The 15,404-nt window shown below is 35.9% G+C and overlaps 1 protein-coding gene across 47 annotated transcripts in view; it reads right to left on the bottom strand.

Annotated features, from left to right (window-relative positions):
• BMPR1B (bone morphogenetic protein receptor type 1B) overlaps window positions 1–15,404 on the bottom strand; it is a 522,369-nt gene that overhangs the window by 59,813 nt on the left and 447,152 nt on the right. For 24 of the 47 annotated variants that reach the window (XR_015165674.1, XM_086406604.1, XM_086406600.1 and 21 more), the window contains 3 exons: window positions 4,353–4,450; window positions 2,661–2,726; window positions 659–881 (listed from right to left, as the gene is read on the bottom strand). The exons of 14 other annotated variants lie outside the window; for them this stretch is intronic. Coding sequence is in view for 20 of the 33 variants with exons in the window: in XM_086406604.1 (XP_086262730.1) it covers window positions 659–713 (55 nt within the window). In the remaining 13 variants the exon portion in view is untranslated. The remainder of the gene's footprint in view (window positions 1–658; window positions 882–2,660; window positions 2,727–4,352; window positions 4,451–15,404) is intronic. 9 more of the 47 variants (XM_086406617.1, XM_086406618.1, XM_086406621.1 and 6 more) reach the window with 3 other exon arrangements.

The following is a 15,404-nucleotide window of genomic DNA, read 5'->3' as shown; positions in this document are numbered from 1 at the left end:
ACATGAAGTACTAAAGAATACTTGTCTTAGTTTCTCTGACTGTATACTTTACTGTAAAACAATTTATAACCTTCCTGATTAAATGATTTAGAAACTAAATCTTCAAAACACTGATTCCTTCTAATATTTAAATCATTAATACATACTTTAAAATATTTTTATATTGTAAATATCGCACTTGGGAGAAAGTAACTTAGACTTCTGTAATCTATGAATTGAGACTTACATGTCACAGATAGCAAAAGAATTTACTATGTCAAAAACTACAAATTATACCACAAAGACTTTACACAGCCATAACACTTGATTTTAATCATGACCGTACTGGAAAATGTGTAAGGGCAAACACAGGCCCCCACTCAACACACGGACAACACAGAAGTTGAAATAAGGTATGCACAATATTTAGCAGTTTAAAAGTAACTTCAATCATACACTGCAGGGACAGCTAAGCTAAACTGCTTGTCATGCACAGTAATTTTCATGCACAAAGTTTTTGAACCCCCTAAACTGTACTGTTCTCCACCCTCTATGCCAAGAAGGACTAAGTTCCATCATCCCTTTTGTGTGAGCCAGAAGCATCTTAACTGGTCTGGCTTACATTTCTGGAGGGGGATAAACAGCCTCTGTAAGATAAAAAGCATCTCCCACTACTCACTCGCGATTTCTGTATGCTTGCTAAGATCGTTGCCAGGTTCCCTGGGATGAGACATGAGGAGGATGCACAGAACTGCTAGGGGTGTCCACTAAAGAGCCCAGCACCGTAGGCAGCTCTAATCCTGCACCTGTGATGTGTTATTCACCAGTTAAGAAATGCAGTCCAGACGGTGGTTGCCTAATACAGCTCAGCTGTTTTTCTCAGTACTCCCTTTGATTATGAGCTGGCAAGAGAGATTATTCTGTTCAGGCACTGAGCTATGTTCAAGATACATGGCATATGACAGTGGAAAGGTGAAAGAGAAAAGAAACCTTAGAATCAAAAAAATAAATAAAAAGAAAAGAAAAAATCATTGACCACAGTGTATTATGTAACATTTCCAGATGGTTCAAAGCTGCCTCTGATTATACGCAAGGCAGAAAAACATACAACATTCAAGTATCTAGAAATCTATTTTTGACATTATCCTTTTGACATTTAGAATGGTATATCAACATGCAACTCTTGGGTTTATTTTAAAATAAGCATAACTTCACAAATTGATCAGCTACACAAACATTTAAAAATCTTTCTTTAAAGAGGTTTACCTATTCTAGATGTCTAACTCCTTTTGCTGGCAAAACTGAAACCAAATGATTACCATTAATTTTATCTTTTTATTAAGTCCACCATATCACTGGACTTGACTCAGAATTTTTTATATAAAATTTATATTTGAAACACAAATATCTTATTCATCATGGGTGGCTTAAGACAGCAGAAAATATTTATTTTATCCAGCATTAAATTGCTGGCAAGTCCAAATTGATTTAAGAAATATTTATCATACACAAAGCTATCTACAAAGCACTCTGATTTCATAGAGGTGAAGAAATGGCCACTAACTCATAAACCTTAAAATCTAATCCAGAAAAGTGAATAAAAGTTATTTTTTCAGTTATTGTTGTTGTTTTGTCATAAAAGGGCTGCTGACCATTCACTCATACCAAAATTTTCACTCTTTTTCCATTTACACTCTATTACATAAACACAAAACCATCTGTCCCCTAGGCCAGTGTCCATGCCATTTTAAATAATCTAAAAACTTACCCAAAAACCAGACACCCTTTCCTAGTAGCAGATGGTTAAACATTCATTTATATATACAAAAAGAGTTGAAATGAAGAAAATATATCAACTTAAAATCTTATATATAAAGTATATACTAAAATGTTTAAAAATATTTTTTATTTTCATTACTTAGACATTAATTACCTACTAAGAAAAACAGTATATAAAAACACTAGAAAAATTACATATGATATATATTAGGAGTAATAGGGTCAAAGGAAATTCCTATGGTCATAAAAGCATTCTCCCTCATTAGAATCTGACACGTCTTAGAGCTTTCCTTTATATTTGGACAGCAGTGTTAAAGATAATACTGCGTTTAAAGTTCCAGATAACACTGTGAGGCTAACTGGAGAAGGATCAAGGTTTGTGGTAGTATGCCACAAAACGTTGTACTAATATTTTCCTAACTATTCCCATACTCTGGTCTGTGCATCAGAACTAAACAAGAAAACCGAGTTGGGCTCTGGGTATTTATATGACTAGAAAAAATATATATAGACTACTGATGTTTAAATATAAAAAAATTTTTTTTCTGAAATTATACTTAATTGACCATAAAATAGTATTGAGATTCTGAACCACCATCAGCTTTGTTTGATTTTTTGGAATAAGATTGTCAAAGGCAAAAGTCTTATTGATGTTTGAGCAGAAACACCAAGGAAAGATCTGAATTGAGACTCTGTTATTGTAATGATTTTGTTATCTTAAATCTGGGTATGACATACATTGGAACATTCTGGCCTGATGTTTCTCAAGCTTTCCCTCTTTCAATAAACAAATGGCTTCAGTTTTCAAAACATTCTTCAAAAGCAATCTTACTTTTTAAATTTTGTAATTGTATAAAGCCTAGCAAACTAAATGGCCCAGGTTTTGAAAAGTCTGATCTTACCTTCAAATTTTCCTTCTTTGTAGTTCTTCAGCCAACTTGTAACTCCTCAATGTTGCCAAAAATTACCTGCCCATACATCATATTCTAAAGTAAAAATGTTTTCTTTCTCCTTTTTAAAATAATTATCAATATGGTATCTCAACCAAACCATCCAAAAAACCCCTGAATCTAAGATGCTACAAGTAACTCTCTCTCACAAACATGGTCATTCTCAGCCACACAACAAAAGACAGACATATCTTTGTGTATAATGTTTTTCTTTTCACCCTGAAATATTTTGATAAATTGGTATATGATTTTAAATTTCAGTATCAGAGTAATAAAAAATATATACTTACTCATGTTCTATTTAAATGATCAAAGTACTCCCAACAATTAGTAATAACATTAATACAGGAGAAAAGGACAGTAGCTATTTTAAATGACCACTTCAGTTAGAAAGTTTCCCACTTTGACAAAGAATATTTAAGACCAAGCAAAATATTTTACCAAAATTAAAGAATTTGTTCTTCAGTTATTAAGAAGTCTTTTTCTAAGTTCAGCTACAGAAGGTCTTATCTCTACCTAAAAACTCAGATATTCAGTATGGGAGGCAAGAACTCTCATTTTTTAATGAATCAGAGATTGGCAAAACTTTGTCAGCTTTAACTGTAACAGCCATCAAGCCTGCTGATCCTCAGTAGGAGTGAAGTCTCACTGACTTTTGTTTTTTATTTTCCTTAAAGAAAGAGCATGAGGTTCTTTCAGAATGAATAGACCTCACTTGTGATAAATGATGGTTATTTATTTTCAACAATGAAGGTTACTTATTTTCTTCTCATCTTTCTTTGCAGACAAAAAACTATTTGCTTTCATCACTGAAACCACAGTAACTATTTGGTGGTAACATGAAAATTTCCTAGTGGCTCTCCGTCTCTACCATCATATCAAACAGCCTGGCCAGGAAAGGATCAAAATTGTGCTAATTATTAATTAGAGAGATAATCTGGAATAAAACAAATCCCTCTAGTAGCTACATCCCCCCAATTTTTCATCCCAGTCCTTAGAATACAGGACTTTGTGATTGCTTTTGCGCAATTGAAATCATGGTAAAGGAAATATTTCTCTTCCCATTTCATACCAATAAGGGGGGGAAAAAAGCTGTTCAATAGGCTCCATCCCAAATAAGCCCCCCCACCCCCAAGTGTTCAGGGCTTTCTCCTCTGTAGAGTTCAGTGTCTCCTCACCAGCAAGAAAGTATAAGCAGAGAGATCATTAGTTATGACATGTAGACGCTAGCAGATAATGTTGACTCACTTCAGGAACTACTAAACTATAAACAGTGTGCTGAAAGCCATTTATCTGCATTTTAGGATAAACAGCAGAAGCTATTCAATTAAATAGATTGCAAGGAATAAGCTGCTGATGCCAAACCAAGTGAAGCTTAATTGTGAAAAGAAAAATCTGAAGATTTAATAAAAATCAATCTAGGATACCAGAACACACAAAATCATTAAGCACTTTATTTTATAATATAATATATAAAACATAGAGCATATATTTTAAAGGACCAACTGATTTAGTTACCAAAGTTATTGCAGAGTAATTCGAGTTCAAAGAAAATTTATTGATAACTTGATATTTTATTTTAAGTGACAGCATTTATGATAATACTGAGGTTGAGCAAATATATGTTATCAAGGAAAGCTTTACCTGTCACTGTGTAAAAGTTAAAGTTGAACTGGGTCAGTTTTCTTATCAATAGTATTCCTCTTCACAATTTGTTTTGATAGAAAATTCCTAAATGACTCCTTCCAAGAAAAAGAAATACAACTGAGTGCAACTGCTCATTTATCTACATTTATAATATTATGTAAATGTGTATGTATATACATATTTCCATCTCTAGCATATTAAAATGCTGCAAGAAAATATTAATCTATCATATAACTCAGAGGTTTTATTCTGTGCTTGATTAGAAGGCTATGAGATAAACATGGTGCTTTCTGCAAGTGCCATATACAAGTGAAACACACTACATTTAGAATTTATTCTTCCCACTTGTCAGAAAACAAATCAAAATCTGCTCTTTTTCACACTTCCAGATGTCAGAAGTTTTTCAAAACAATTTTGAGGTCAGAAAAGAGAACACACAGGTGTGTGTTATGTCAACTACTGAAAGCAACTGAAGGTTCGTCTGGAATCTGATCACTCCACTGACACATTCTTGTGGGCATTACAAACGTTCCCTGAAAGAACATTACACTAATGCTGACTAGTTTTAAACAACGTCCCAAATCTCATTAGACCTATTCCTTAGCAGTATTGTTCAAAAGCATCTCTGCTAGTAATACCACATTTATTGCCACCTCTTAGCAAACCTTTAATGTTTTCTTCAATATCACCTCTTCTGTTCTACTTCACTGACAATTCAGCAGGCTGAACAACAATAAAATATTTGATATCAATAAACATTAAGTTTTTGTCACATCATGAAAACTACGACAACCCACAAAAAACCAAACGTTAGGATATCAGTAACAAATGCTTAAGAAAAACTGGTTCACATTAATAGCCATCTGGTCTTGAGGAAACCAAGCCTGAGATAGAAAGATGGAAACAGTATTTCAATTCTGAAACTACCAGAGCCTGTGTTTAAAAAGAAAAAAAAAAAAAAAAAAACTGTAGTTAACCATTCAAAACCTATATTAAACTCAAACAGTAACGTAAGTGTGACATGTTCTTAATCTTTTTTAGTGACTAGAAGGAAATTCTTACTATTAAATGAATCAAGATCAGAAAAATTCTGCCTACCATTAAAGACTTAATAGTCATAGATTTCTGAGGTTATTAATAATTGAAGGTAAACATATCAATTTAGAATTTAAAAAATCATATCAACCATAAACATTCATTCCAAAGATTTACTATTTTATATAACCTTTCCTTTTCTCTCGCACACATATACACACATACATCCTACAAGTATGTTCACAATGAAGATACACAAGTAGCAAATTATTACCGTAAAACCAACTTCTTGCCAGGTATTCCTAGTATTTTCCAAACCTCAAACAAGGTCTCACTACTGAACACCCTCCCCCAGGCAATAATCAAAAAACAGAAACTTTAGGGCATTTTTCCTTTCCTCAGTCCATCACCCAGGGTCTGAGTCAGGCCAAGAGCTGATGCTCAGAGCAGGATGCACAGGGCACTCTCCACTTCTGCAGCATAACCGGTAGTGGCTGATGAATGTGCTTTTAAATCGACACAAGCCAAGTTTCTCAGCTTTACTTTTCTGCTTGGTAGCAGCAAACCCTGAGGTCTTCACCACTAACATTCTACAACGCACAGGGAAAACGAAGGCAGGGGCCCTCCGCTCGAGTGTTTGTGCAGAATAGTCCTGTCTAAAAAAAAAACGTGAGACTCTTTCCTACCTTCCATCCTCATTTATCTCCCAACCCGCAATGGCTTCTCAAAAACTCCACTGTTCTTGAAGATCCAGATGTCTCCTTTCTTCCCTCCCATTCCCACTGAGAAGACAGGAAACACCAGGTGTGAAATGTCTCTGTTTGCCCCCTCCACTCAACACACACATCCTAAGTGGGAGCTTTCATCCCTACTTGTCCTCTCAGGGGAGCCACCCTGCCATTTGTCTGCTGGGTCCCGGCTCTTCTCACACACCCAGATGCACAACCGAGACCAGTTTCTCACAGAGGATGGTTGGCCTGCATCCGTTCCTTCCTGGGTTATGAACAAAGAACAGTTTTCCCAGGCTAGATCAGCCCAGCTGGAAAAGGATTTTAGGACAAAGAGAAAATGAGTATATTTGGAAGAAAGTGCAAAGGAGCCCTGAAAGGAAAACCTGAGATGCTGATGCTTGTGCCCTATATCAAAATGTAGTAACTTATACAGAACATGTAACCAAGCACCAACTCATCTTACAATAGGCCAAGTCACACGTATAACAGGATAACTAGATTCCAAACAGGTGAAGGAATTGTGTAGCCCGAGTTTTGCTATCAACTTGGAAAATCTCCAGAATGTCCAGAAAGTTTTGTTTGGAAAACCAGCACAGTGATGGTTGACCAAATAAGGTATAGACAGTAAACACAGGTTCTCAGGATGTGTTTGTGGAAGGAATACCAATGAATGAGTTAGATCACGAGAAAAGACTCAGCCAAACATACCTGTCTAGATTAGAAACTCAGTGTGAAGGAAATGACCCTGAGTCAGCACCATAACACATCAGTACCACACGATGACTGCTTTTCCCATGACCGCATTCCCTGGATGGGTAACAAAGAGAGTGGTGGGGGTGTTTCTAAAGAAAAGAATCTGTGCAGAAAGCAGCAGTTGCTCTGGTGACCCGAATATTCCAAAATACTACATGTTCTATCACTAACTACTTTCAGTTCTCCCCTAACTCAATAAACAATTTGGAAAAAGGGCATCTCACCTCCCACTGCCTAACATCATAACTAGTCATGGACAGAAGGAATAAAAATCAACCCAAGCCCATCTGGCAACAAGTACAGAAAATCATTCATAACAAGTACGCGTACTTTATGTAATAAATATGGCGGTATATATGGATGCCCCTGACTTCACCTATCTACTTTCAGGCAGATTTTTTAAGGCTGACGTCTATTTTTACATATTTAGGGAATATTACATGCATACTAAATTATGTACGCTTGTGGGCTTGCATTAATGAGTTTACTGAAAAAGGAATTTGAATAAATGTGAAAGGAGATTGCATTATATTAGAGAAAGGGGAAAGGGGACAGGACAAAGAGCCCAAACTGAACGGCAGTAGGGAATTTCTAAAATTAAACTAACACATACAATAGCCTGGAAATAACTTTCACTTCCCTTGAGCTGATTATTTATACAAGCTATGTTTAAATAAAGGCTGGATTTTACTTTGATAGAGTATATTAAGTTCATGTTTTCAAAGGGAGCAAATTATGATGAAACAAAGAAAGAATAACCATAATAACGTGGCAGCACCAAGCCTTAATGCCAGTGTCCATAAGGTATCAAGGGGTTGTGGGTGAGGAGAAGGAGAAGCTTTAGCATGTGTAGTAAAGAACTACGCCTTCCTCTCTAGAAATTACCAAATGAATGTTAGCCAGGAGTCTTATCAGCCTGTTCTGCAGAGATGGGTTGTCTGGCGCTGACTGGCATATACATTCTCCTGTTCCAAACACAGCCAGTTCCTTCTTTTTTATTACAGTGTCAAGTCTCCCCAAACATCCCCTTCTTAAATTACTTCAGCTAAATTTCCAACAAACACTGAGTTCTCAAGGTTTAAAAAAATCAAAATAATGAACAAAATAAAAACAGATCAGCCAGTAGACACAGAAGGTTACGGTTATTTACCATATCCTTTCTATCTTCTTTCTTTCGTGTGCTTTTGTTTTCATCACCATCTGTGTGGGATGGTAAGAATAGTTCTTGCCAAAGATAATTGAGTTCTTTTAGTCCAGCCAAGCAAAGAATGGGAGGTAAGAAAGGATGATAAAAATTATGTTAAAAATACTTTCAGGTTCAAAGCAATTCAGGGGTCACAATGATATAGTTGTATGCCCTGAATGTCCTTATCAGTAAAAGGAGATGTTAGGAAAGTGTGTTCTCTAACCTCCCTCCTACTTCAGACGTAGTATGGTTCCACATAACTTTCACATTGCTGATACACATTCTTTTTTGCATCTATAGCCTAAAAAGAGGGTACTGAATACTATATTAATAAAATATAAGAATTCCAGTACTCCCTTGTATTAGCTGTGTGACCTTAGGTCAGTTCTTAATTTTTTAAAAATCTCAAACACTTCATAGTTACAGGACTTCCACCTCAAGGAGTCTCAAGGGGATTAAGTATTTAATTTAAAAAAGCATTTATCTGTCCCAAATTATGTGTTGATAAATCTCATATAATATAATCCTCAAAATGCTCATTTTATAAATGAAGGGACTAGGGCTTGGAGAGGTTATTTTTCTGAAAACAAACAAGTAAGCAGCAGACAAAAGTGGGAGGTAAACTCTTGGCTCTGTGACTCTGAAAAGCAATGACTCCTCTAGACAGCAGTTCACAAATGTTTTGCTCTCAAGATTCTTTTCCCTAATTAAAAATTATTAAGAGCATCATATTTTTATAAATAAAAATTTATCCATAATTTTATTATGGATAATAGCTATCATTTACTCAATTAGGAATTAAAACTGAACAGTTTTTAAATATGTATGTGTGCTGCTAAGTCGCTTTCAGTCATGTCCAACTCTGTGCAACCCTATGGACTGCAACCTGCCAGGCTCCTCTGTCCATGGGATTCTCCAGGCAAGAATGCCAGAGTCGGTCGCCATGCCCTTCTCCAGGGGATCTTCCCAACCCAGGGATCGAACGTGTGTCTTTTATGTCTCCTGCATCACCAGGTGAGTTCTTTATCACTAGTGCCACCTGGGAACCCATTTATTTTAATATGCTTTCAGAAAAACGAAAAATGTAGTACTGTTTTACATTTTTGCAAATCTCTTTAATGTCTAACTTAAGAAACTGGGTATCTGCTTCTGAATTATATCTTTTGCAATATATTGTGTCTGACATATACGAAGAATGTACGGCCACAGATATGTAGTTGGAAAAAGACCTATATTTTAGTAGACTTTTTTCATAATAGTGATTATTTTGGAGTACTACACAAACACTGGACAAGTAGACATCTCTTCAAAGTTAGATTCAAGTGTGAAACCCTATCAATGAAATTTGCATAATCTGATAAAATCTACTGTCATACACTTTGAAGAGATTTTTATACATGCATGAAGATGAAACAATGGGCACTAGTTGTCCAGTTGGTTCACTCAGTTATGCAGATCAATCCTGTGCATGCAAGCTTCCAGATCCTGAATTTTGTCTGAAAGCTTGAATCTGATCATTAGCAATAAATACTGGCAGTTGTTTTCCCTGAAGTGAGAGGCTCGCTCTGTTCATTTTTTGAGAATACACCTGCAAATACCCATGCCTGAAGAACAACGGTTTGTCTGTCAGTCATTCTTTATAGTAAAAATTGCCTTTCATGAAATAAGTCATTGAGTAACCATCAATCTTCAGGATGCTGAAGAATTTCTTTATGTATTCTCCACATTTTGTCACACAGAATATTAAAAAGAAATAGACTCAGAGGCTGGAATTTAATAAACATCAGAATTTTAACAGCTTCATTCAGGATATTATCTAACCAAGGGATTATTAAATAACAATAAAGCTTTTTGCTTGGTGTTGGGTGGTGGGTGTTTGGTTCGCTGGTTTGGTGTTTGGTCAGTTGGCGTGACTGATGGTTTGTTTTTACGCTGAATACATGGCAGAGAGGAACGTAAGTACAGTTTGATGCCCCATCTGCATTTGCGCTAAGGTTCTATCAACAGCTCTAACCACTATTTCTCTTTTGTATCATCAGTGAAAATGTTAATAATAAATCAATTTATTACTATCCTTATGAATCATTTTTTGAGAACTGCCACACTAGATGACAAACTCCTGGTCACTAGATATATAAAATCTATGTATATATTAAGATAAGCTAAGAAATTTTAACAACAGTGGAAGAGAAGGGAATGAGCATAAGAGATAATTTCAAGACGGCAAAGTGAGTAAAACATATATATGTGTGTGTATATATATATATATTATTGAACCTTTTTGAGATCTAAGGAGAGATTTTCAGTTGGAAACACTAGATAGCTCACAAAAATATTATATGTGACAGATATGAAAGCAATTATTAATATAAACTTAAGAGATCAATTAAAACATAAATGACACAGAGCACTGAAAATTAAGCTGTCACCACTTAGCTGCTGCCAGTTATGAAATACCGATAAACACTTGAGAAAAGCAAAAAGTGATTCATTAATATGAAAGTAAAATAAACAGGTACACAAAGTTCACATTCTCAGAAAAGTAATTAAGAAGAGAAGAATAATTTGTTAAATGTGGCACTAATGAGTTCTGGTTGATATGTGCTTGCTTTGCTTTTTGGTTGTAAGCTATCATAGTCAGGATTTTCTGTTTCTTCTGCATGGTTCTGTGTTTTTTTCATATTGAATACTCTGAGGTTGACCACGATGAGACAAGCTTTTCTCTAACTTTAACTATGTGCATGTCTTGATCTGAACATACTTTAAGTCTCTTGATCTCCAAAGAGCCATTTTTCCTTCATGCTGCAGGAAACAGCCAATTCTGAATTAAGAAAAGTTAGATTTTTTTAATTAACTTTTATTATTGAAGGATAATTGCTTTACAGAATTTTGTTGTTTTCTGTCAAACCATAACATGAATCTGCCATAGGTATATGTATATCCCCTCTCTTTTGAACTTCCTTCCCATCTCCCTCCCCATCCTACCCCTCCAGGTTGATATAGAGCCCTGTTTTGAGTTTCCTGAGGCATACAGCAAATTCCCATTGGCTCTCTATTTTACATATGGTAATGTAAGTTTCCATGTTACTCTTTCTATACATCTCACCCTCTCCTCCCCTATACCCATGTCCATAAGTCTATTCTCTATGTCTGTTTCTCCACTGCTGCCCTGCAAATAAATTCTTTAGTACCAGTTTCTAGATTCCATATATATGTGTTAGAATACAATATTTATCTTTCTCTTTCTGACTCACTTCACTCTGTATAATAGGTTCTAGGTTCATCCACCTCATTAGAACTGACTCAAATGAGTTCCTTTTTATGACTAATATTCCATTGTGTATATGTACCACAACTTCTTTATCCATTCATCTGTCGATGGAAATCTAGGTTGCTTCCGTGTTCTAGGTACTGTAAGAAAGAAAGAAAAGAAAGTGAAGTCGCTCAGTCATGTCTGACTCTTTGCGACCCCATGGACTATAGCCTACCAGGCTCCTCCATCCATGGAATTTTCTAGGCAAGAATACTGGAGTGGGTTGCCATTTCCTTCTCCAGGGGATCTTCCCGACCCAGGAATCCAACCCAGGTCTCCCACATTGCAGGCACACGCTTTACCATCTGAGCCACCAAGAAATGCCAAGCTATTGTAAATAGTGTTGCAATGAACAATGGGATACATGTGTCTTTTTCAATTTTGGTTTCCTCAGGGTATATGCCTAGGAGTGGGATTGCTGGGTCATATGGTGGTTTTATTGCTAGTTTTTTTTTTTTTTTTAAGGAAACTCCATACTGTTTTCCGCAGTGGCTGTATCAATTTACCTTCCCACCAACAGTGCAAGAGTGTTCCCTTTTCTCCACACCCTCTCCAGCATTTATTGTTTGTAGGAAAAGTTAGATTTTATATCACTGAAGGGTCTTAAACAAGGGGTACACTTAGCAGATCTTCTTTCCCACCTAAAAATATTGTATGGAGAAACAGTATTTCTTATATGAGGTCTTAAATGTGATTACTAACACTCAAATGAAATACGTATTTTGCATATAAACTTTAACAGAGTAAGAGTTATATCTCTTTGGTTTAACCAAGACAACCTCAGCATCTAGAATAATGCCTGGCACTGGCAGGCATGTGTAAATTGTTCCTCTCTTACGTGAAACAACTTCCCTATTATGAAGATTTCGAGGATTATCTAATGTGAGGGAAGCTACAATGTTATCTCATATTATACCTATGATTATGTTATTTCAGAGAGGGGAGTGTGTGTATGTTCTATTGTGATTGCTGTTTGATAAAATTTCCACTTTTAAAAATTGAAAACATAATGTGAAAATGCAGCTAAATTTTTCTGATACTTCCTCTGTCCCCTCTACATTTACTTTTCAAGCTCAAGAAAGACATTGACCCCACTTTAACAGAGCAAATTCAAGTAAATTACTTTTTAGGTTACTAAGGACTGAAGCATGGGAACAGGAGTGTGAAAGGAAGGTTCTGAACACTGTCTGTGATGCCAGTGTAACCTGGACAGCACTCAGAGAAGAGGACACATGGGCTAGAGATCATGCCCCACTTGGCTAATGAGCTGTACACCTTGCGAAAAACTCAGTCATTTCTCTGGACCTCCATTTCTCCATCTTGAAAACAGGAGTAAGCATGTCTACTTCTCTTGTAGTTATTGCTAAGATTGAATGAAGTTCTATAAAGCACTTAGTGTAGGCCCTGTGACCGAGACAGAGTAAATTCCCAACAAATGTAGGTTGCCTTGATTTTCCAGAAATCTATGGATTAAAACTTGATGGTAATGACTGCGAAGTTTGTAACATAGAAAAGGATACATCTTTCACCTCAGCTATGTAAGTTATAAAGTGACTACCAGAATCCAGAACCAATTTAAAGACAGAGCAATTAAATGGATAAAAGACACAAATGTAAGATCACATAATATAAAACTCCTAGAGAAAAACTTAGGCAAACACTTTTTGACATAAATCACAGCAATAACTTTTTGATCCATTTCCTAAAGGAAATTGAATAAAAATATACAAATGGGATCTAATTAAATTTAAAAGCTTCTGCACAGCAAAAGAAACCACTGACAAAACAAAAAGGCAACTTACTAAATGAGAGAAGATTTGCACAAATGATATGACTGATAAAGGATTAATATCCAACATATATAAACAACTCACACAACTGAACATCAAAAAAAAAAAAACAACCCAATTAAAAAATGGGCAGAAGAATTGAATAGACATTTTTCCAAAGAGGAAATGCAGATGGCCAACAGGTACATGAAAAGATGCTCAGCAGAGAAATGCGGATCAAAACCACAGTGAGGAATCACCTCACACCTGTCAGAATGTCTAGCATCAAAAAGAACATAAATAACAAATGCTGGCTAAGATATGAAGAAAAGAAAACCCTTGTACACTGTTGGTAGCAAAGTAAATTGAAGCAGTCACTGTGGAAAACAGTTTGGAGGTGTCTCAAAAAACTAAAAATAGAATTACCACATGACCCAGCAATTCCACTCTTGGGTATATATCCAAGAAAACAAAAAGACTAATCTGAAAAGATACACTCGTTCCAATGTTCACAGTAGCACTGTTTACAACAGCCAAGATACGGAAGCAACCTAAGTGTCCATCAATAAACAAATGGACAAAGAAGATATGGTACATATACAATGAACACTACTCAGCCATAAAAAAGACCAAATTTTAACATATGGAGCAAAAGGGATGGACTTGGATGGCATTATGCTAAGTGAAATAAGTCAGACAAAGACAAATACTATATGATATCATTTATATGTGGAATCTAAAAAATACAACAAACTAGTGAATATAACAAAAAAGCAGCAGACACAGATTTAGAGAAAAACCTAATGGTTACTAGTGCGGAGGGGCAGGAGGGACCATATAGATGTGGGGGAGCAGGAGGTACAAATTATTGGGTGTAAGATAGGCTCAAGGATGTACAACACAATGAATATAGCCAATATTCTGTGAAAGTGAAAGTGAAAATGAAGTCACTCAGTCATGTCCGACTCTTTGCGACCCCATGGACTGTAGCCTACCAGGCTTCTCAGTCCATCTGATTTTCCAGACAAGAGTACTAGAGTGGGTTGCCATTGCCTTCTCCAGGGGATCTTCCCAACCCAGGGATCAAACCCAAGTCTCCTGCATGGTAGGCAGACGCTTTACCCTCTGAGCCACCAGGAAAGCCCCATATTCTGTAATAACTGTAAATTAAAAGTAACTTTTAAAAGCTGTATAAAAAAGAAAGTGACTGAAGGAAAAAAATATGCACACACAACTGTTTTCTAGAATTTATCGTTGGTACTATCTACAGGTACTAATTCATATTTCTAATTTTCAAACAAATTTAACCACTTTATAATTTTTTTTTAATTAGTTTCACTATTTGGAAGAAATCACATGGAAGTTCCATTAGCATGGCTCCTGCTAGCAGTGATAAATAAATGTAGCACTGTTCAAAGAAAAAACTATAGAACATTATGCAACTCATGAAGTATACCAACAATACTTACTCATATTGAGGTTTGTTTACTGTGTCATAGCAACTTTGCCTTCACAGCACTTTACGTGATAGTGCGTTGGTAAAGCAACTGCCTGCCAATGCAGAAGATGCAGGTTAGATCCCTGGGTCAGGAAGACCCTTTGGAGAAGGATATGGCAACCTGCTCCAATATTCTTGCCTGGAAAATTCCACAGACAGAGGAGCCTGGCAGGCTACATTCAATGGGGTCGCAAAGAGCCAGTCACGACTGAGCACACGTCTTAAGAATAGCATACCTTGTATGTCATATTCAATTCAAGTTGCTATCAACTGTTAGCATTAGCTACTACTTCTTAACAATATTCTGTATCTTTAGAACTTACACTTTGCAAGACACTTACATGAACAAACATATGTGTGTTAAACAGATCCAGAAATTATACACATAAGCATTCTATAACATCCAGTGTTATGAAAATTTAAAATTGGCCGACATTTAATCATGTATCTCAGATCTTCTGTTGATATATAATCATATACAGCCAGTTATATAACTTTACCAGACTCTAATGTCCTATGTTTTTAAAAGGAAGAAAATTAAAAGAACAAAGAGGTAATATGGCACTCACTTTACAATGTATGAAGACAATCTAAAAATTGCATGGAGAAAGTGGCTTGTCCATTAACCCTTTACTGTATACAAAGGCTATCACAGTGTGGTTTGTATGCTTCAGGGAAGTAAAGAAAAATTGCTGAAATGAGCCACAAATGAAAGCAAGCAAGCTATGGAGTACTTACCACAGGCAAAACACTCTTCTCAGAGT

Source organism: Bos grunniens, chromosome 6, assembly GCF_055505025.1.
Source record: "Bos grunniens cultivar Pamir isolate PY7600 chromosome 6, Bosgru_T2T1.0, whole genome shotgun sequence".
Classification (NCBI taxonomy): Eukaryota; Metazoa; Chordata; class Mammalia; order Artiodactyla; family Bovidae; genus Bos; species Bos grunniens.
Note: the sequence above shows the minus strand (reverse complement) of the source record. Positions and strands in the feature narration are given on the sequence as shown.